This window comes from Tupaia chinensis, unplaced genomic scaffold (assembly GCF_000334495.1).
Source record: "Tupaia chinensis unplaced genomic scaffold, TupChi_1.0 Scaffold000010_1, whole genome shotgun sequence".
Lineage (NCBI taxonomy): Eukaryota > Metazoa > Chordata > Mammalia > Scandentia > Tupaiidae > Tupaia > Tupaia belangeri.
Window position 1 is genome coordinate 4,272,247 of NW_006159440.1, and position 24,043 is coordinate 4,296,289.

Genomic DNA, 24,043 nt, shown 5'->3' on the forward strand with positions numbered 1-24,043 from the left:
GATGATTTCTCACTTTCTGTCTCTCTGTCTTTCTGGCAAGTCCATACACCCTGTAGCAAAAACCTCTCCTAAAAAAGAAGTAATAGAGATCCCATGTGTCCTCCACCCAATTTTTCTGAATATAATACCTTATTTTTTTATTTATTTTTTTACATTTTCCTATATACATTTACTTTACATATCAAAATTTTTACTCATTCTCCATAGTTTTTGACAGTTAATAGAGAAATAACTTTTAAAATTTAAAAATACTCAATTTTAAAGATAACTTTCAAAATATTTGCTATAATAATTTTGTTTGTGACTCTATGATAACAGACAGTATGGTTTTAAATATTTTTGAGAAAATATTTACATGTCAACTACTCAAACCTTTGAAAAGCAAACACCCAGCATACAATTCACACATGAACCTTCCCAACTCAGCTCTGCCTACCAAGTATTTTGTGGTTTACCATCTGCTAGCAAATGTCAGTCTCTTTCTTCCTTCAGAGTCTTCCTCAAGGTAATCTTGTGGTTGTGGCTGCTTTTTTGCCATCTCTACTGATTACAATGCTGGGCTGGAAAAGTCCAGGTTATTTTGTGGTACAGATCCTTTCATATGGCTTCTCTATTCCTCTCTGCCAGGCAGAACTGTTTATGATACCAGGCAACCTTTCCAAGAGCTTCTGTTGATTTCCTTGAGATCTACCTTAGTTCCATAGCTTTCTTTAAGTATGACATTCCAGTCAAAGCCCTGACAATAGCGAGTATTTCCCATTCCTGATGCAAGGCAACAGATATTATCGAACTTATGCAAATAACCCTTCTGCCACAAAATAAGAATAGTTACAAATACTTTCTAATTCCAGAGGGGTCAGGAAGGGAGAAAAGTTTATGTTTCAGTGTAAAAACAAACAAACAAAAACATTTTAACAAATTGCTGAACCTATCAAGAGCTCAAAAAGGAAGGAAAATCCTTAAATCATCCTTAACTCTGGAAAACAGAGCATAGAAGAAAATCAGTAATGTTTTAGCCTAAATTCATAAAATTCTAGTTCAGTCTCACGTAATTAATTTCTCTTCTGTTGACTTTGTGGTGTTACTATGGTCTAATCTTTCCTTTAAATCCTGGAAATTAACCTTCAGTGTTATTGATATTTCTAGATTTGTTCCTACCATTAAGTTGATCATTTTGTTTGTTGCTTTTTGTTCTATTATTTCTGTCTGTCTTTAGTTGCAGAACTTCTTGAAGACTTTAGTTCAGAACTTCTTGAAGACTTGGTCAGATGTTGGTAATTTCTTTTAGGTTTTGTTCATCTGAGAATTCTTCTATATTTTCTTCCCGTATGAAGGATAATCTTGCTGTGTATAGTATTCTTGGGCGAAATTGTCTTTCATTTAACACTGTGAATATATTTTCCCATTCTTTCCTTGCTTGTATTTTTTTTAAGTGTAATTTGTTTAATGAACCGATGTTTCTCTCTTACCAATTTTAGTATCTTGTCTTTGTGATTTTGTCCAGTCTGGCTATGATGTACCTTGGAGAAGATCTTCTTGGGTTGATTCTATTAGGGGTCCTTTGTATTTCTTGGGTCTGGATATTTGAATGCCTCTCTAGGTTTGGAAAGTTTCCTTCTGGAATTTCGGGGAATAGATTATCAAGGCCCTTATTAGTTTCTTCATCTTCTGGGATACCAATTATCCAGATGTTTGGGAACTTAATGGTAACTAGTATTTCTCATATATTATGCTCATTTTTTTTCCAGTATTTTTGGTAATACTTTTCTAGGTAAGAGTGAGATTCAATCTTCTGCATTGTCTAATCTACCTTTAATACTTTCAAGGGAGGTTTCGATTTCTTGTATTACAGATTCATCTCTAGTAGCTCCATTTGATTCTTTTTTATGGTGTGTATTCCTTATTTCAAATTGTGGAAGAACTTCCTCACTTCCTGTAACTAGTCACTTTCCTCTTATACCTTCTGGAGTTCATTGTCTCATCTCTTGCATCTCATTTGGTTTTGTCACTATGAATATTCTGAATACTTCACCGGACATTCCCATGAGTTCATTATACTGTCTGTGAATGATGAAGGGTTGTTCTTTTCCCCTGCGGGAGAGATACTTTTTGGTTTCTCCTATTCCTTGTGCCACTGTGGTGGTTTCAGGTCATCTAATGGATTATATGTTTCTTCCTAATTTCTTAGTTAATTCTGAGCATTCAGAGGTGTGCAGGAGGAGGTGATCCACAATCTCTCTGCAGTCCCATTTCCCTGATGCTCACCAAGCAACCTGCTCCTTTGACTTTGGAACTGGATGTTACAAAGGCCTCAGAGTTTCTAGGGAATAGGTACTCCTGGGTGACCTGCAGGGTTTCAACTGAGAGTTCAGAAGCATGTGGGAGGAGATAAGCCATGCTCTCTCTACAGCTCTGTACTTCTCCCTGCTGCTCTCTCTCAGTCTCTCTTCTCTGAATTTTAATCATTTGCTGGTGTATTCACGTTTGTCTAATTGGTTGGAGAAGGTTTCTGAAACTGTAAGATCATGTACTTCCCTTTACTGTAAGGTACTTCTTTGACAATACCTCTTCTTTACTGTGTTTTGCAATGTGGCATCCACAGAAAAAGATTATAAAGAGGAGTTTAGATTTATTCTTTTTTTGGAGAGGGGGGGAAGGTTTATGCTATAGGATACATGCGCTTGCCAGAGAGACAGAAAGCAAGAAATCATCCCCCCGCCCCACAGGGAAGATGGCCACGCCGCAATCCCTTCTCCTCCATTCTCTTCTCAGGATCTTGGGCATGCATGCACATGTGCCCAGTGTGAGTTTAATCCACTGGGTCCAGAACTCAAACCGTGGTCGACTTCGTGGTAATCCAGCGACATAGCCATTATGCCTTTTGCTGGTCCTAGGAGTTTAGATTTACAAAGAAGAGTTTCTCCCTTTGGGCAGCAGGTTCAGTAAGAGTTGAGGATTTCTATGACCATAAAAAGATTCAGCTGCTTGGTAACTGTGCACCTAGACCTGCCTAGACACTCACTGTGTGGAGGCTGGGCAGCAAAGTGAGAAAGTAAGGTTGAAAAAAGGGAAAAGAAAAAGAAAACAAAGGGGGAAAAAAGACAAAACAACCAAAAAAGGGGGAAATTGTTTGTTTGTTTGTTTTAAAAAGCAAAATATGAAAATTGTGCGGCACTCTTGTGTACCACAAACATGGCAAAGCACACCTCAGATATAAATAGCTTCTGAAATTAGCAGAAGAAAGGAGAGTTAAGAGGTGAGAAGAAGTGTTTTAAAAATGAAAAAAAAATTAAAGGGAGAAACAGAGGCAGAGAAAGGTGACAGAGGTTGCCCTACCTGAGTTTTGAGGTCTAGGAGATGGGGTTTAGAGCAGAGATTGTTCAGTTGCCTTGGTCCCTAACACTGCAGGACACACCTCAGATGTAAGTGGTTTTTGTCTGAGTTTTGGGGTTTAGAAGATAAGTTTATAACAGAGATTCTTCAGTCCTTCTGAATAGTAATACCTTGCAAAATTGTACCATAGTATTACCAGAGTTTGATACATTGATACGATGCACCTATTCTGTTCAAGTTTCACCACTTCTGTATTGGGTGTGCGCGTGTGTGTCTATGTGTACTTAGTTCAATTAAATTTTGTCACATGTGTAAGTTCACATATGAACTGCTATCATTAGGATAACAACACTTATACTTTCTCAAGAATCCCTACAGCTGCCTTCTTAGAACCATGCTTCCTGTCCTTGGGTCCTAAGTCTGGACATCCACACTGTAATGTTCTCTAGGTCTTTGGTTTCAACATTTTAAGAATGTTACAATAATGGAGTTATGGAAATCTTTTAGGGTTGGCTTTTTTCACCCAGCATAGCTCTCTGGAGGTTCTCTAGATGTTGCATGTATCAATAGTTCATTTATTTTTATTGTCATGGAGTGTTCCCTGGTATGATGTACTAAGGTTTGTTTCATCATTCCCCTGTGGAAATACCTCTGGTTGTTTTCATTTTACATTATTATGAATCAATCCTATGATAATTATTGTACATATTTTTTGGGACATAAGATTCTATCTCTCTGTGTTAAATGCCCAAGGTTGTACATTGCTATGTTGTATGGTAGCTGTGTGTTTGGTTTTATACGGCACTGCCAGACTGTTTTCCAGAGTGACTGCACCTTTTCCCACTAGCAGTGTATGAGCGGTCCAACTTCTCTGTTCCTCACTAGCATTTACTGTAGGTGTAGCTCGAGTGTCCTCGTGACTGATGATACAGGACCTCTTCATGTGCTGATTTCCTCTCTCTATATCCTCTGTTCTCCTTTTTCTGATTTCCTGGAAATTACATTTCTTACAATTTTCTTAACATGTTTTGAATTTAAGCAGGCAAAACCAATCCATTTATATTTTCTGTATGTCTGTTTCCGGCAGCAGTTACTAGATTCACAACACAGGGCTTCTTCAATATGTGCAAATTGATCTCAAATTTTTCCTAACATTCTGATTTACATTTCCTTGAATTTGGGAATAACCACAACAAATTCACACACAAACAGGGAAACCCAAACTCGTGCCCAAACAACAAAATACTCTGAATATCAGTATTCACTAACAAAGCATCTATCCTACAATCCATATTCCATATTTCAAACTCTTTTAAAAAGTGTTTTATGACAATTGTTTTTAATTTTTGTTTTTAACTTTGCTATAGGGCGTGCGCATTCACAGAGGGAGAGGGAGAGAGAGAAAGAAAGTGAGAAAGCATCCCGTAGGGGTGGGGTGGTGGCCACGGCCCAGTCTCTTCTCCCCCATTCTCCTCAGAATTCTGGGCATACATGCATACATGCCTGCTATGTTTTACAAGCTGCTGGTCTGGAAACTCAGACTGTGCAGTCAGCTCTGTGGGATCTAGCCACCTTAACCACTGTGCCACTAGCTGCTCCTGCTTTTTAGTTTTAAATCATGATTACTTTTACATATTTCCACTGGACAGAGACACATTGGGGGTACATGCAATGTAGAGGAAAGTGATGAAAGAGCTTTTGAAAATGTTTACCTCTCATTGTGAGAAGATAATCCATATGATGATAATATATATAGAACAGTGGAAGAATAGCAAGAAAGTTTTTTAGAATATGGCCAACCATTAGAAAAATAAGCAGTACAGGAACACTAAGTAGTTGTAAACTGTACCAGCATTGATCATTTGTTTGAAGCAGAAACATGAGAGTCATCCTTGATTCCTTTACCTTGCCCTCCAAATCCAGGCTCAGCCAATCCCGTCTGTTCTTCCTCAGGAATGCATCTTGAGGTACATCCATTTCTCACTCCCCTAAATACAGCCACAGTCACCATCTTCTCTAAATTGCTACAGTAGCTTCCTAACCTTTCTTTACTTCCTGTTGTCTCCTTCTATCCTATTCCCAGTATGAAAGAAAAAAATGATCTTTAACTTTTAAGTTAAAACTTAAAGTTATACTTGAACTCTCTTCCTGGTGATGGCCAGTGTAAGGATTTTTTGACCACCTCTCAATTTAATAATTTTATCTTTTTTTTTTTTTTTTAAGGTTTTGCTATAGAGGATGTGCACTTGCCAGACAGAAATTACTCTCTGCCCTCGCCAGAGAGAAATTATCCAGTGGGAGACGGCCATACCACAATCGCTCCTCCTCTATCTGCTTCTGGGATTTTGGGCACACAAGCAAATGGGCCTGGTGTTATTTTCAAGTTACCAGGCTAGGAATCAAACCACAGTCAGCCATATGGGAGTCTAGAACCTTAACTACCATAAAACCTGCTAGCCCTTCATCTTTATCTCTTAAAGCTATTCTCTTATCTGACTAAACTCTCAAGCAACCAGCCTTCTTTTTATTGATTTTAAAAAAAGAAGTATTTCCATGCCTTGATATGTCATATTTTAAGGATTAATCATTTATGTCCAAGAATGCCTTGGGAAAGTATAAATAATTAAAGCCATTCTGCGTTGTACAGACTAAGAAATTTTGTAGTGTTAAAGAAGAAAATCAGTGATTTTTGTTGAAGCATTTGATAAGGAAGACTTTATTCAGGACCATCATGATAGGTTCAGGGGTCATGGCAATAAGGTCTTATAGTGGGGGAGAGATTGGGCTCAACTCTGTTTACAGCATGAGCTGGTGGCAATCAGTGAGTGGAAAGTGTCTATGAGGAAACGTCAGGGATGAGGGTCTTCTCTGAATTAACCTAATCGGATCTTCCTGAAGACAAGCCAGGGTGATCAGACATCACCCAGGAACAATGGAGAATAGGGAGCTTCATCAGGGAGAAGATAATCATATACTGAGGATGGAGGGTTCTGGCTAAACCAGCTTTGTAGGACTCCTTGCTAAAACTGTGCTTTACAAGAAGTATATAGACGGGGCCTAGCAAAGGCCTGGCTGAAGTTTATCCAAGCAAAGAATCTTTGTTCGTTTATTCACCACCTTTAAGTACTTTGATCTTACATTACCCTTTTCTCCTCAATAGGATCTTCACAGTGCAATACACTTTAGTCTTAGCCAGCCCTATTCATGGACACTTGAGCATCCAGCTTGCTCAAGGAAGTCTTAGGATGAGAACCCAGGCCCTTTGCCTGTAGGCCCTGCATTGAAGAGTATTGTGTTACTGCTGAGCTACCATCTGGCCCCATCTCTTGCCTTTAACTGAACTTATTGAACTTTCTGTCTGTCTGTCCTTTAGATACACCATCCCTAATTCCTTTCCTCTTCTTTCTATTCATAGCTTTTAAACTGACTTACCCTTTTTTCTCTCACTGGGAAGAATTAGCTTATGCTTATGCTCAGTTAGAAAAAAGAGCACCATTGGGGCCAGCCTGTGGCATGTTGATTATGGCACTGGGCTCTCATATGGCTGACCACAGTTCAAGTTCTGGGCTGGCAGCTTGAAAATCACACCAGGCACATGTGTATGTATGGCCAGAATCCCAAGTAGAGAATGGAGGACAAGGGACTGTGGTGTGACCAGTGCCCGTGGGGGGTGATTTCTCACTTTCCCTCTCATTGTCTCTCTGACTTTCTCCTGTGAGTACACACATCCTTTGGTAAAAATACTAAAAAAAGAAAGAAAAAGAACATGATCAAATTGTAAACCTACGGTATATGAAATTCTTACATTAGTTGGTAGTAAAATTATATAATTACGTTTTAGTTTCTAATTATTTGGCATTAGGGTTGAATTGCCCCAAGTTAACCTCTCGTTACCTTTTAGATTTAACAGTCATTGTTTAAGAGAATAGATATGTTATTTAGAGCCTACCATTCAGTAAATTATGTTAAAACATTTTAATAAAGATTTTAAAGGTACTAGGAAGGGTAAATATAAGCTTATTCAATATTTTTTTCCTTCTACAAAATAAGATACATTTGTAATATCTTTACTTTTTGCGTGAGAAGGAATCTGATTTTGACGTGTTTTCATCATTCCACAGATGCAGCGATGATGCTCTCATTTTAAATGTATCTTGTACAGTGGGATGTTTTATCCCTGATCCATTAAAAAAGAAGGGGATGAATTCTGGTACCAAAGGAACAGGCAAAAGGGCAGAAAACCACTTCCAAACCTCATTATGTCTGTTCCCATTTATTATGTAATATGTTTGCATCAACAAAGCAATTTTTATTTAAAAGCTTTACTTGAGGGACCAGCAGTGGCATAATGGCTATGTCGCTGGACTCCCATGTAGCCAACCATGGTTCGAGTCCTGGACCTGGTGGCTTAAACTCACACCGGGCATATGTGCGTGTGTGCTCCAAGATCCCGAGAGGAGAATGGAGGAGAAGGGATTGTGGTGTGGCCCCCCTCCCTGGGGGGGGGGTGATTTCTTGCTTTCTGTCTCTCTGTCTCTTTCTGTCTTTTGGGCGAGCACATGTGTCCTATAACAACAAAAAAAAAAAAAAAAAAAAAAAGAAAAAAAACTCTTCGAAAAACAAACAAAAAAGGCTTTACTTGATAGCTTTTACTTTTCCAAGTGGACCAGTCACTATTATTATTGTTTTGTTTGTTTGTTTTTTCCTATTCCAACTCTTCTTGGTAGTTTTTGGCATTTTATTATTTTGCTCTTTCATAGATATCTGCCAAATCTCATTACATTGTCGCTACCACTTTACCAGTGTTTTTACATTTTGAGGTAAGTGGATCTGATAGATGTTGTCACTTTTTGTGCCCACTGTCTGTGGGATATCTGTGGCATGATTTTTTTTCTCATAAACTTGGGAGATGATATGAACTAACTACCCAGTGGATCCCAGAGTGTGGTCAAAAGGACCTGGGTTAGAACATTGTTGTCAAGTGGCAGTAATGTAAACTAGGGTCTTGAATAGGAGACACAAATAAAGATGGCATGGGATCATGCTAGAAGATTACTCAGAATAGCAGACATCTAGTACATATTCAGGTCATGTAAGAAGTCTTACAGGGAGTCACCGGGTGGTGCAATGGTTAAGGCACTGGACTCCTACATTTCTGACCACTATTCAGGTCCCAGAACTGTTGACTTGAAACTCACACTGGGCACATTTGTGTGTGTGCCCAAAATCTCAGGAGTACAGAAGAGAAGGAATTGTGGTTTGATGATCCCCCCCTCGGTGAGGTGATTTCTCAGTTTCTCTGTTTTGTGTATGCGTCCTATATCAAAAATCTCTCTAAACAAACAAACAAAAAATGTCTTACTAAGGATTCAGTAAGTCTAAAGTAGACAAAAAGTTGGTACATGTGCATCTGGGTTAGCTGTGAAGGCATTTAGCTAGGAAATAAATTGCTTTGTTAATTCACTTGACTAGGTAGAATTGGTTTCTATGCAGTCTTCCTTTTAATTTGGAAAGTTTGGAGAAGAGCAGTGAGTGATCTGTCTTGCAGCTAGGTATTGTGATACTCTGGGCAGCCGGCTTGAGGTATAAATAGTCTTCCATGAAAAGCACTGGTTCTCAACAGGGTGTAATTTTGCCCACCAGGGGAGACTTGACACTTGGAGATAGTATTGATTGTCACAATTAGGAGGTACACATGAGTGGAAACCAAGGATGCTGTTCGACATTGTACAATGCCCTAATTGCATCATATAGTACAACAAAGACCTAAAGTGTGGATAATACTAAGGATGAAAAACCCTGTATTATAGCAATATCAGTGCAGGCTTATCATGTGTTTTCTTCTTCATAATAGATTGAGCTTGCTTGTTAGCCACCTTGTCTCAAAGAAGGATCAGCCTTTCATAAAAGTATAATGATTGTGAGTGTACAAAACATTCATGGTACCTAACAACTCAAATTTGGACAAACATATATATTCTAGTATCATACATGATTGATCTTTTTTGTTTGTTTTCAGTACTGCTTAGTTAACTATTTGCAGTTTTTATACATTACGGGCTTTACCCATCTTTTAGAAAAAATACTTCCACTTTAGAATGAACAGACAATTTGATGTTTGGCTGTTTTCTTAAGAGTTCTTAGTAATGAGGCATTTGGTGTCACTCAATGTTATAAATCTGATCAGAGACTTTATAAATAGGATCAAGGATGACTAAATGTCATACTTTATTTCCACAATGTATAACTAAGGGAAGAGAAGATAGAAAGTTGCAGGAAAAACGATAATAGAATTTGCACAGCAATATTTACCAAAATGTAATAAAAATTTTCATTCCATGGCATGGAATGAATGGATGAGCACAGCACTATGTATGTAGATGTGCTGTATAAATACTACTTGATTTTTATTTAAAATATATAAGTTCTTGGGACCAACAGTGTAATGGATGTGTCGCTGGACTCCCACTTAGTCAACCATGGTTTGAGTCCTGGACCCAGTGACTTAAACTCAGGTCGGGCACATGTGTGTGCGTGCCCAGGATCCTGAGAGGAGAATGGAGGAGAAGAGATTGCAGTGTGGCCATCACCCCTGGGGGGTGATTTATCGCTTTCTGTCTACCTCTCTCTGTCTTTCTGGTGAGCACATGTGCCCTATAGCAAAAACCTCTCAAAAAAAATTTAAAAAAAAATATACAAATTCTGTGCTTCTGACTTAACTGAAATTTAAAGTGTATTTTACTCATTATTTGTAGGATATTACATATGTGAGATATCTTAATAATTGAAGATCTATAAATAAGATCTTCAATCAAAAACTGTGGAAGTTTCCTAAACAATTAATTATACATTTCACTGCTCTTGTGAGCAAAGTAAATTGTTATCTCTTGAGGAAAGTACATATTTCCTTGAAATGTTTTGAATGAAAATTTTCCAAAAGAAGTAATTTATCAATAGGAAGAGCTTGCATCATATAGTACAACAAAGACCTAAAGTGTGGATAATACTAAGGATGAAAAACCCTGTATTATAGCAATATCAGTGCAGGCTTATCATGTGTTTTCTTCTTCATAATAGATTGAGCTTGCTTGTTAGCCACCTTGTCTCAAAGAAGGATCAGCCTTTCATAAAAGTATAATGATTGTGAGTGTACAAAACATTCATGGTACCTAACAACTCAAATTTGGACAAACATATATATTCTAGTATCATACATGATTGATCTTTTTTGTTTGTTTTCAGTACTGCTTAGTTAACTATTTGCAGTTTTTATACATTACGGGCTTTACCCATCTTTTAGAAAAAATACTTCCACTTTAGAATGAACAGACAATTTGATGTTTGGCTGTTTTCTTAAGAGTTCTTAGTAATGAGGCATTTGGTGTCACTCAATGTTATAAATCTGATCAGAGACTTTATAAATAGGATCAAGGATGACTAAATGTCATACTTTATTTCCACAATGTATAACTAAGGGAAGAGAAGATAGAAAGTTGCAGGAAAAACGATAATAGAATTTGCACAGCAATATTTACCAAAATGTAATAAAAATTTTCATTCCATGGCATGGAATGAATGGATGAGCACAGCACTATGTATGTAGATGTGCTGTATAAATACTACTTGATTTTTATTTAAAATATATAAGTTCTTGGGACCAACAGTGTAATGGATGTGTCGCTGGACTCCCACTTAGTCAACCATGGTTTGAGTCCTGGACCCAGTGACTTAAACTCAGGTCGGGCACATGTGTGTGCGTGCCCAGGATCCTGAGAGGAGAATGGAGGAGAAGAGATTGCAGTGTGGCCATCACCCCTGGGGGGTGATTTATCGCTTTCTGTCTACCTCTCTCTGTCTTTCTGGTGAGCACATGTGCCCTATAGCAAAAACCTCTCAAAAAAAATTAAAAAAAAATATACAAATTCTGTGCTTCTGACTTAACTGAAATTTAAAGTGTATTTTACTCATTATTTGTAGGATATTACATATGTGAGATATCTTAATAATTGAAGATCTATAAATAAGATCTTCAATCAAAAACTGTGGAAGTTTCCTAAACAATTAATTATACATTTCACTGCTCTTGTGAGCAAAGTAAATTGTTATCTCTTGAGGAAAGTACATATTTCCTTGAAATGTTTTGAATGAAAATTTTCCAAAAGAAGTAATTTATCAATAGGAAGAGCAAAAAAAAAAATTCTGTTAACCACGTTCACAAACTGATTGATTTGAACCATAGCTAAGGGTTCACTGGTGATTGTATATAACAATAATAGGCAAACTACCTATGAAAATACATACTTTCTCTTAAGGGCATGTTCCAATGGTGACTTGAGGCATAATAGAGTACTATTTTCAATCTTCTAAAGAAGAGAATTCAGTGTTTTGAAGTAGTAATTAATATTACCTATGCCTACAGAGACTCAAACGTTGTCTTCCTTAGTCTCTTGGCTTTACCTTCCCTGTGTTGGCTTTATTCTGGGGGTTGGATTGATAATCCATCATGGAGCCAAGCTTTTATTTTCTCAAGTTTCAGGATAGTAGAGGAAAAGAACTTGCAAAGTCTCTCTAGGTCTTACAATCTTTAACTGGGTCACATCACTGTCTTTAATTAGTCACTCTGCAGGAGATTGTATGGCATGGTTTGAGCTATATGCTGAGTCTGGATTCAGATGTTGATTTAACACCAGTAATGGCCTAAGAGTGTGAGAGTACAATTTTGCTTCAGAGAATTAAGTTATGCACCAAATAAATCTTAGTCACCCTTTCCAGAAGCATCAGTGCAAACTATTTATTGCACTCATAATTCTATGAATGTAAAAATCAACACCTTTTTCATTTTATAAATGTGGTAGTATCTTATGTGTTCTTCTCTTTGCTTTTATCATGGCCTAATACATTTAACACTCTCCAACTTACGAAGATCTCTAAGTAAGATTGTGTAAATCTCCTTTAATAAGAGAATAACCTAAGTAGATATTCTGTTGTTTATGAAGTATTTAAGAAATGTCAGAAGATAATACTCATATGTTCTTAAGAATAATTGTTCATTAATTAAAGCCTTTTATGAATCTTTATGTAAAATGTATTTATTAGGCTTCAATCTGTAGGTGTTTTGAAACCGGCAGAAAATACTCATAAGTAACTTAAATCATTTTAAGAGAGAATTATTTCTGAAAGGATGAATTATTTTAGAACTTATTTAAGTATATAGTACAAAGTATGGATTTATCTCAGTATTATCCCTAGTGATGACAATTGGTTAAAAACACATATCTTCAGTTCAAAATGGATTGAAGACTTAAATGTGAGACCTGACAGTGTAAAACTCCTAAAATGAAACATAGGGAAAAAACTTCATCACGTTGATCTTGGCAATGATATAATGGAAATGACACCTAAAGCAAAGGTAATAAAAGTCAAAACAGACAAATCAGATTAAATCATGATTGAAAGTTACGTGCTTGTAACTTCAGCTACTTGGGAGGCTGAGACAGAGGATCATGAGTTTGAGGCCAGCTTGAGCAACAATAGTGAGATTGTCATCTTACACAAACAAGCAAATATACGTACATAGCCTTTACACAATAAAGATAATAATCAGGAGTGAAAAAAACAGCCTATGGAATGGGAGAACATATTTGCAAATGATATATCTGATAAGGGGTTCTTTTCTTTTCTTTTCTTTTCTTTTTTTTTCTTTTCTTGAGTTATTTTTCTACAGAGTGGAGTGTGTGCCCTCATCAGAGAGATAGAGAAAGTGAGAAATTACCTTCTGCGGGGTTGCCACACTACAATTCCTTCTTCTTCATTCTCCTCTCAGTATTCTACACACACACACACACACACACACACACACACACACACACACAGCCGGCATCAGTTTCAAGCTACTGGGTTTGGGACTAGAATCATGATCAGTTATGTGGGAATCCAGTGCCTTAACCACTATACCACCTGCTGGCTCCCAATAGGGTGTCAGTTGTCAATTGCTAAATACATAAGGAACTCCTACAACTTATAACAACAACAACCAAAAAAAACAACCAAAAAACAAAAAAACAACCCTGATAACCCAGTTAAAAATGAGTAAAGGTGTGCCAATTAAAAAAAAAAAAATGGGTGAAGAGCCAGTTGGTGATGTGATAGCTAAGACAGTTATATCCCGCATGGCCAACTGTGCAGTTGGAGTCCAGGGCCTAGTGCCTTGGAAAACACTCCAGGTGTGTTTGCATGTGTGCCCAGAATCCCAGGAGAAATGGAGAAGTGACTGTGGCATGACTGTCCCGTATGGGGCATGCTTGCTCACAGTCTCTCTCTCTCTGGCAAGCATATATGCCCAATAGCAAGTTTAAAAAGTAGGTAAAGTATTTTTTTATTATATAAATTTAAGATGTATAGCATGATGTTTGATATACATATATATTGTGAAATGATTAGTACAAATAAAAAATTTAACATATCCACTTCATATGATAACCTAAAAATAGGTTTAATTTTTGGTCAGAATATCTAAAATCTATTCTACAAAATGAGAAAGGATTTAAATAGATCTTAAGTAGACTGTTTTCATAAAAAAACATATACATGGCTCAGAGGTAGATGAAAAAATGTTCAACATCATTAATCATTAGGGAAATGCTGATAAGAAACAACAGTGAAATATTACACTCATTAGGATAGATATTATCAAGAAAAACAACAATGTGTTTTGAGCATGTGGAGAAATTAGAACCATTTTATACTGTTGGTGGGAATGAAAAATGGTATATCTGCTATAGAAAAACAGCATGGTGATGCCTCATAAAAATTAGAAATAGCACCTGATCCTACAATCCTAATTCTGGGTATTTGTTCAATAGAATTGAAATCAGAATCTCAAAGAGATATTAGCACTTCCTTGTTTAATGTGGCAGTATTCACAATATCCAAGCTATGAAAGCAACTTAAATTCCCGGGTATGATGAATGGATTTAAAAAATGTGGAATATTCATGTAATAATACTATCCAGCCTTGGAGAAAAGGAAATTCTATAATATGTGTCAACATAGATGAGCCCATAAAACATGTGAGGTGAAGTAAGCTAGTTATGGAAAAATGCAGTATGATTCCAATTATATGAGGTATCTAAAATAGTTAAATACAGAAGCAGTGAGTAGAATGGTGGTTGTCAGGGACTGGTGGGATTGAGAAATGTGAAGTTACTATTCAGTGAGAATAAGGTTTTACTTATCCCAGGTTATTAAGTTATAAATATCTTTTGTACGGTACTGTGCCTATAGTTAACAATACTTATTATACTCTTAAACATTTAAGACAGTAGTCAAAATCTATTATGTTATGTCCCTACCATACAACATTTTAAAAAAACCTCCCAAAGATCTGAATTTATATTCTAAAATACCTTACAGTGAACTTGCTTCTTATACATATCTGTGTAGTTTTGCTTGTACACATATATTTAACAAGTAATTATCACTTCCATGTTCAAATATATTGAATTGCTGGAAAAGTCATGACACATTTTTGCTTAGAAAAACATAGAAAAATATGTCATGACTTTCCTGATGACCAAATAGTTATTAGTGGGCTTTTTTCTCTTTATAATTTCTTTGATTTTGAGTTTTATTTTACAATTTGCTATTTACATTTAATCATGTCTATCTCCACAACACACAGTATGTTTTTCAAGGTGTACATGCAGTACACAGCAATAAAAAAAATTAACATAAATATTTCCTTTTTCTCTCTTTTTTATGGCTTGTAACATGAATTTATGCAACATGAATACACTTCACATACCAGTCCAGTTGAAGATATACATGTTATCATCAAAAGATAATCATCCATTTCTATGTCTCTATTTTTTCCTTGATTCCTCTTCTCTTACACTCCCCCTTTTCCCACCCTCTTCCCACTCTGTCTCCAGTATCTGTGGGCATTTTCCATGCTTCTATATTCTTTAATCTTTCATTTTCTGCCATATAGTGTGGATAGTTGGTTTATATTAAGTGGAGATATACAATGTCTCTCTTTCATAGCCTGGCTTGCTCCACTCATCAATAAATTTTCCATGTTTGTCCACTTCCTATCAAATGCCAGGGTCTTGTTTTTTTCTTTCTTTTTTTTTTTTTTTAAATGACTGAATAGTATTTCATAGTGTACATGTGCCACACCTTTTCAACCCATTCATCTGTTTGTGGTCATTTGGATTGGTTCTATGTCTTAGTAATTGTGTATAATGCTGCGATAAACATAGATGTGCAAGCACTTTTCTGACTGAGTGTTTTCCTATCCTTTGGGTAGATACCAGGAGTGGAATTGCTGGATCATATAGCGGTTATATTGGTAGATCTTTGAGGAACCTCCATATTGTTCCCCACATTGGCTGGACCAATTTACGTTCTGCTAGTGGGCTGTTTCTGAGGCTCATCCAGAAGTATATATTTTACCCCCACTAATAGACTAAGTCGCATGGTTGCTTCTGCTGGTGTAAGAGTAGAAATTGGAGATTAAGTGGCTTCCTATTGTCTCTCAGACATAAGAGAGTCCTAACTCAAATCATGAATGCTGACAGATTAGATCAATTTCAGATGTATAAAGACTAATTGAATCTTTGGAATGTTAGGGGAGAAGGACTTGATAGGAATAAATAGGATTTGGGTAATAGCAGTTGTTGAACTCTCCTAGGACTCAGAAAGACTTCTAAATGCTCTTCTAGGATTTGGGAAGACTTCTAAACAGGATTCTGGACCATCTCAATTGGTCAATCCTGACCAAGTCTGACAAAATACATATCCTTTCTCCTAATAATGAGATTGGGTCTGGAATTACTCGTGCTACCTTAAGTCTATTTTCTTTTTAGCTGTCACTGTTAGTTTTAAAATAGTAATGACAATGTAATTCATATTCCTTGTAAAAATATATGTAACCACAAAGTGTTTAAAAAGTGGAAAAAATGTCTTTTTCATGATTCCCTCCCCATTCCTCAGAAGTAATCACTTTTAAAGTGTTTACTGTGTGGAACAAAGACATGGTCTTATGTTTGGATTAACAAGCTGACTAGATACAATAGGCTTCACGCAATGCCAAATTTACTTAACTTCAAGGAGCAGTACAGGACATGCGACCAACAGTTAGTGTAATGGCTATATCGCTGGGCTCCCATGTAGTCAACTGCGGTTCGAGTCCTGGACCTGGTGGCTTAAACTCACGCCAGGCGTGTGTGTGTGTGTGCCCAAGATCCAGAGAGGAGAATGGAGGAGAAGGGATTGAGGCGGTGTGGTCATCCCCCCTGGGGGGTGATTTCTTGCTTTCTGTCTCTCTGTCTCTCTCTGTCTTTCTGGCGAGCACACGTGCCCTATAGCTAAAAACTTCTCAAAAAAAAAAAAAAAGAGTAGTACAGGACAGATAATAAAGCAGATAATAAAGCTTGATTGATAATAGAAATAATGAGGTCTATTCATTTCCCAGGAGTGGCTTTCAAATTTTCCAATCACTCTACATTTGCAATGCACATCATTATTGAAGTTGTTGATTCTGGGGTCTCTTTATCCCTTTCTAGTTATCTTGAATTTCTTTAGGGGCCGTGCCCTATAGCTAAAAACTTCTCAAAAAAAAAAAAAAAAGAGTAGTACAGGACAGATAATAAAGCAGATAATAAAGCTTGATTGATAATAGAAATAATGAGGTCTATTCATTTCCCAGGAGTGGCTTTCAAATTTTCCAATCACTCTACATTTGCAATGCACATCATTATTGAAGTTGTTGATTCTGGGGTCTCTTTATCCCTTTCTAGTTATCTTGAATTTCTTTAGGGGCACAAGACTTGTGCCCACTTTCCAATGTAGGTGCATCTTATCAGCCAGTTAATGATTGTTTGACACATAATCTTGGCATAAAAACCTTGACCTGATTCTCAGTTTTCTTGGAATGACTGTGAGTTGCTATCATAAGCAAGATTTGACCAATGTCATTTAAACCTTGAAAATAACAATATATTGTATAAGAGATAGCATACAAATACATATTATACTACTTCAAAAATTATTTGATAGCTTCATAATAGGGCCATGATATATTTTACCGATATTCACCTGGTGGCCATGTAAGTTTGCTACTAGTTTTTCATGATTACACATGATATCACAATGAATATCTTTGCACATATTCCCTTGTAAATTTGCATAAATGTTTATACAGACTACATAGAATTTCTAATTCAATGGTTATATACATTTTACATTTTTATAAATCTGTTAGTTCATCAGGAAAGTAATGACGTATTTTTGTATATATATTTTTAAAGAGTGTTTGCCTTAGAGCACGTGCACTTACTGGGGAGAGGGAAAGGGAAAGGGAGAGGAAGACAGAGACAGAGAGGAAAAGTGAGAAATCACCCACCAGTGGGCATGGCTACACCACAATCCTTTCTCCTACATTCTCCTACTGGGATCTTGGGCATGCATGTGCACATGCCAGGATGAGTTTCAAGCCATTACGTCCAGGACTTGAACTATGGTCAGCCATGTGGAAGTCCAACAATGTAACCTCTATGCCATCTGCTGGTCCTTCTATATTTTCCAATGCAAAAACATGTCATGACTTTTCCTGATGACCCTATCCTACCAAACTGTCCCTCAATGTTATAGTAAATGTTTACTCATACTCATTCCTTCTAGGTTTTTCTATGTTGTTTCTTTTCAGTCCTTGAAAACTATTTGTAAATTGGATAGAGTATTCATAGTAATCTTGATTTGTATTAAGATCAGATTGCCTGACTTAGTTTAAAGTCACAGGACTGCTAAGTGACTGATCAAGATTAGAATTGAAACCCATCTCTGGTAGTCTTTCAGTTATCTGAAACTGCAAAATCTTTCTTAAATTTTATTTTTCCTCTACCTTAATACTTGGGACTAATTGAATAATCTACTTTATAGAATGTCACATTATTTCTGTTCAATTTTATTCAACAGAAATTTATAAAGTAGCTAACTAACCTCTGGTTATGACAGGAGTTCTTTATTGTTTGTTAGTAACATTAACTTACTATGCAGACTTATTTTGCAAAGTTAAAAAATAGTTTAAGATGTATTTAACATACTGATACTATTAAAATATAAAGTTGCTATAGAGATTTTAATGTATTTTTAGTCTTCAACTGTTTATCAACCTGATGCACAGTAATTGCTCAACCATTTAAGTAATAGCGTTTGACAATTCTGCAAAAATTTTGCTGTATAAGCTAGTAGAATTTTTTACATTAAAAGATAACTCAAGCAATAACTTCTATTCATTAAAGCTCAGGACATTTTAAACGATGATGAAGTGAACCTATTTTCTGAGGCAGATTCATTATGATTTATCAAAAATATCTTATTTAAGAGTGCTCTCTACTTCTGGTTCCTTTACTTGGTCACTTTTATTAATGGTAACACTTATTTACACATTTCTCAAATTACTTTGTGTGTACTTGTGCCAGTGTTCTTTACTATATCCACATGAAAGATTTTATTCTCAGATGCAGACTTATTTATGTATGAAGAAAATATTTGAAGCTGATGAAAACATTTTTATTAAAATTTAAAACAAGTACAATACATTTTTTGTAATGCTTCACTGAAAGTAGACATTTTTAGGGATAGACTAGAACTCGTTCTTTCTTTCAGATGGATTGAACTTTTACTCCCAACTTACATATTATGTAAGGAAAAACTTACTTCCTATGATCTAAGTGTTTGTCTTTCTTTTTTTTTCCCCCACTTTTTTTCTGTAGGACACATGCACTCAGAGAGAGACAGTGAGAGGGAAAAGTGAGAAATCACTCCCTGGAGGGGAGGGCCAGACCACAATCCCTTCTCCTCCTCCATTCTCCTCCTGGGATTTTGGGCATGCACACACATGTACTCAGTGCATTTTTAAAGCCAAGTTGGAACTCAAACAGTAATCAGCCATGTGGGAGTCCAGCACTGTAACCACTGCTGGCCCCCGTGTTTCGCTTTTTAAAAATTTGCTCTCAGAATATCCGTTTAAGTATCAGTTTTATAAACAATAGTAATAGTGATCTCAGCTGAACTGGATTTATTTATTAGCAGTTTTACCAATCTGTCTAGTGAAATTCATCTCTCCTTTCCTTGCCTTCATGTAGCATTTCGGTTCCTTTATTATAGTCTACAGTGCTTTGCACATGCAGTTGGTCTTTTGTATCTGAGGGATCCATATCCGTTGGATCCTTATCTGTGTATTCAAGAAATCACGGATGGAAAATGTGACATTGTTGCTGTTATAATTTGTAGTTAGGCCTACAGTGATTGAATCTGTACTGAACATGTGCAGACTTTTTCCCATCATTGTTCCCTGAACAATACATTGTAACAACTCTTTATGTTGCATTAGCATTGTGTTTGATGTTATAAATAATCTAGAGATGATTTTAAGTATAGCAGGAAGTGTCTAGAGTATATGCAAATATTGTACCATTTTATTAAGGGAACGGAGCATCCTGAGATGCCTTCCTATCCCACCCCCACCCCCTACTCCCTCTAGATACTGGGGCATGATTGTGTTTGCTCGCTTCCATCTTCCCACCGCAGTGTCAGCCTGGAGAGCTGGATCTCCTGTTATTTATCTCTCTATTTTATTTATAGCCTGGCACATGTAAAATAATAGGATTTAAAAAATTAATGAGTCATTCTATTTGATAATCCTTAGCCACTAAAAGTTACTATTTCTTAGAATTTCATATCACTTCAGTGAATCAATTTTTACATAAAAAAGAACCCATATGCTTGTTAGTTTTGATTACAGAGAATTTTTTTTATGTACTCAGAATAATTACTGATAGTTTAACATCTGTTTCTATTAATGTCTTTTAAACTCCCTTATCAGTTGTTGTATATATTTTATATGTGAAGGGATCTCTCTCCTTTAGCTATATAGTTTTGATATTTGGGAAATGTGCAATATATGTTGTGATCTCCTAGGAATTATTTTTGTCGCATAATAATATAAATTTGGGTGTCACTATAAGAAAATCATGTTATGGCTAATTGGTAAAATGAGACACCCCTCTTAAGTATCTTTGTGAAAACTCTTATTTTTGTTTTGTATTTTGTAAGTAGCTTAGGCTTTTCTAGGAACATGGAGTATTAGATTTTATTTTCATTCTAACCAATGGAGCAAGGGAGCTAATGTATATTGAAGGCTTACTCTGTTCTATGATTGTGATGAGCACTAATTATTTAACCATTAATTGTTTAGTAACACTGTCCCAGGGACCAGCAGATGGTGTAACGATTATGTCGCTGGACTCTCATGAAGTTGACCATGGTTTGAGTCCTACACCTGGTGGCATAAACTTGCACTGGGTAAGATCCCAAGAGGAGAATGGAGGAGAAAGGGGTGTGGCGTGTCCATCCCCCTTGGGGTGTGATTTCTTGCTTTCTGTCTCTCTGTCTCTCCATGAGCACATGTTTACTCTGCAAAAATCTCTCTAAAAAAACAAAGCAAAGCAAAACAAAACAAAACCCTATTCCATAGGTAATACTATCCTCATTTACAGATGAGGAAGCTGAAGCAAAATGTGTATATATATATAAATTTTTTTCATTTAAACTCTTTTTTTTTTTTTTTGAGAGTTTTTTGCTATGGGGCATGTGCACTTGCCAGGCAGACAGAGACAGAGAGACAGAAAGCGAAAAATCACTCCCCGGGGGGATGGTCATGCTGCAATCCCTTCTCCTTCATTTTCCTCTAGGGATCTTGGCCACACACGCACATGCTCCTGGCATGAGTTTTAAGCCACCGGGTCCGGGACGCGAACCGTGGTCCACTACATGGGAGTCCAGTGTCATAGCCATTACGCTAACTGCTGGTCCCTAAACTCTTTATTTCTGACATAACATTCAACACAGACAATAGACTCAGGTATGAGGGATTATTGGAAATTTTCTAAATACACTTAAATGTAAAGCTACATTTGCCAAAGGGTATAATGGTTTTCTTAGTGTCATAAAATGCAGATGTGGCTCAAAAGAGTATTCTGTTTCTGCTGAAGCTTCTGAAGTTCAAGGCCTCTACTGATCGTTGTGACCTGGTGATTCTGATATTAATAGCTGTGTAGTAAGGACGAGCATTGGTCTGGTATTTATTTATTTGATTACCTTTGCATTTCCCAAGTTTCAGTCAATTTTGTGCCACCTTCACAATTTTACTTTTTAATGACCAGAGGGTGTATGTACTACCAGGGACAGGGAGGGAGGGAGGGAGGGAGGGAGACGGAGAGAGTAGAGAGGGAAAGAAGGAGAAAGAGAGACCATAAATGAATGAATAAATGGGAGAAGGAGGTGTGGTCATGCCGCAATCCTTTTTTTCCACTCCTCCTTCCCAGCAAGATTTCAGGCATGCCCACACATGTGCCCTCAGATTTTTCAAGCCACCAAAGCAGGAACTGAACTGTGGTGGGCCATGCGAGATCAAGCTTTCTTAATCTCTGCACTGTAGACTTTTTTTTATATTGTTCACACGCCATTTATTGATTATTATTTTTTATACTTTGACATAAACTCATGTTTATGACGTATTTTTATTTTCTTTTTTAATTTATCTATTTTTATTTTATTTAAGAAAATTTCATTTCATTTTCTTTTATGCATTCAATCACATTATTATTTGTCTTACAAAATGGATATTTCAACAGGTGAACATTTCTCCCTAGTACAGTTGATAAAACTACAAAATATTCTCAACAGATAATACCACCTTTCTTTGTGCCATTAATGCTTTGCCTCCCTATTTTTCTTCCAAATGTCCTTATTCAGACCCTCCTCTTTGACACACTCTATATCTGGTATTCACATCTATCTACTGTGTTTCCATATCCTTTAGTCAATTATTTTCAGTCACAGAGTGCGGACACCCGGTATATATTAAGTGGGAAATTTTAAATAACAATAAAAATGGAAAACTCCGTTTTTAACTTCCTTAAATAGAAAATATCTTTAAAAAGGAATGGAGGGAGAAATACAGTGAGAAGTATAGTCTATTTTCTGTCATTAAATCGGAGGCCTAGCTTATGTAATAAAGGAGGAAAAGCTAGTTTCAAGAAATATAGAAGACATGTCAGGAACCAGTCGTTAGCGTAATGGCTGTGTGGCTGGACTCTCACGTAGTCGACCGCGGTTTGCGTCCCGGACCCGGTGGCTTAAAACTCACACCGGGCGTGTGTGCGTGCGTGCCCAAGATCCCGAGAGGAGAATAGGGGAAAAGGGATTGCGGCATGACCATCCCCACTGGGGGATGATTTCTCGCTTTCTGTCTCTATGTCTCTCTCTGTCTGTCTGGCGAGTGCACGCGCCCTATAGCGAAAACCTCTCCAAAAAAGAAATATAGAAGACATGTTAGTATCATGTACAGTCTTCTTTATTTAATCAGAGGGGATTGAGAAAGATACAAAAGGCATAAACTTGGACAGCTGGAGATTGTGTCTTGTGTTACGCAATGTGGAATTGTATTTCATAGCGTCTTTGTCACTATCTGTATGTGAAATGATTCAAGGAAGCTAGCATGCATTTGTCTGTGTGTCTGAGCACCTGCACGTGATGTTTGTCATTTACAAGATATTGCACTGTGCCTCCTGTATTGACATGATCTTCCTTCTTTCTATTTGAAGCTCTTTTAAGAGCCTGTGCTGATGGAGGTGCCAACCGCTTATACGATCTCACAGAAGGGGAGAGAGAAAGGTATGTTTTCTTATAGCCACTGTCCACACAGCCACTGATTTCTGCTCTTCTTTTGTTTTATTTTCTTCTTAGTAAGTGGATACTTGTGAACTTTTTTCTTCAGACTTTTTTTTTTATAGAAAAGTACCTCAGAGAGAGTGAGTGAGCTGCCTAACCATGCTGTGTCATGTCTTGCTTTGAATGGTTTTGTTTTTATTTTTATTTAGTTATTTATTTTGGAAGAGTTATTTTTGCTATAGGGTGCATGCCAGAGTGAGAAATCACCCCCTGGGGGGATGGCCACTCTGCAATCCTCTCTTCTCCATTCTCCTCTCCGTATTTTGGGCACACGTCTGACATGAGTTCAAGCCGCTGGGTCTAAGACTCGAATCATGATCAGCTATGTGGGAGTCCAGCAATATAACCATTACACCATCTGCTGGTCCCCATCTATTTTTATGTTCAAAACCCCATTTTGGTAATTTAAAGCCTCATTAAATAGTATTGTCAAATATCAGTATTTGTGAGGACTTAAAACATTGGTTGAAATAGAACTTCAAATTTCAATTCAGCCTATTACTCAGACACTTTAAATGAGTAAGAACTGGCCTCTGATAAGAGAAATACATCTGTGGTTGAAGATGTGAGAGTTTATATTAATGTTGCATCAAGCCCAGTATAATTTACTGTGACTTGATTACTTCCAAGTTCTGCATACTTACGTATTTTAGGAGATAAATAATTTATTTCTTAATGATTTGCTATTAGTGCTGCCTGGTTGTCTTCATCTTTGTATGGTGAGCTATTTTTAGATAAGAGAATATGTTTGATAGAACAAGATTTTGAATCTAGCTCAATGCAAACATGTTTGTCATCCAACCCTTTGGCAAACACTGAATTCATAGTGTATATATTAGTAGACTAGCTATGAAATGTAGTTCTATCTCAGTCATTTGTGTTATTAAATTTATTGAAATGTTTATGGTTTGAG

General features: G+C 36.7%; 1 protein-coding gene across 2 annotated transcripts in view; it reads left to right on the top strand.

Annotated features, from left to right (window-relative positions):
• The window catches only part of TPK1 (thiamin pyrophosphokinase 1), a 427,050-nt gene that overhangs the window by 125,087 nt on the left and 277,920 nt on the right, over window positions 1–24,043 (top strand). For both annotated transcript variants that reach the window (XM_006139890.3, XM_006139889.3), the window contains one exon: window positions 23,004–23,073. In XM_006139890.3, coding sequence (XP_006139952.1) covers window positions 23,004–23,073 — 70 coding nt within the window. The remainder of the gene's footprint in view (window positions 1–23,003; window positions 23,074–24,043) is intronic.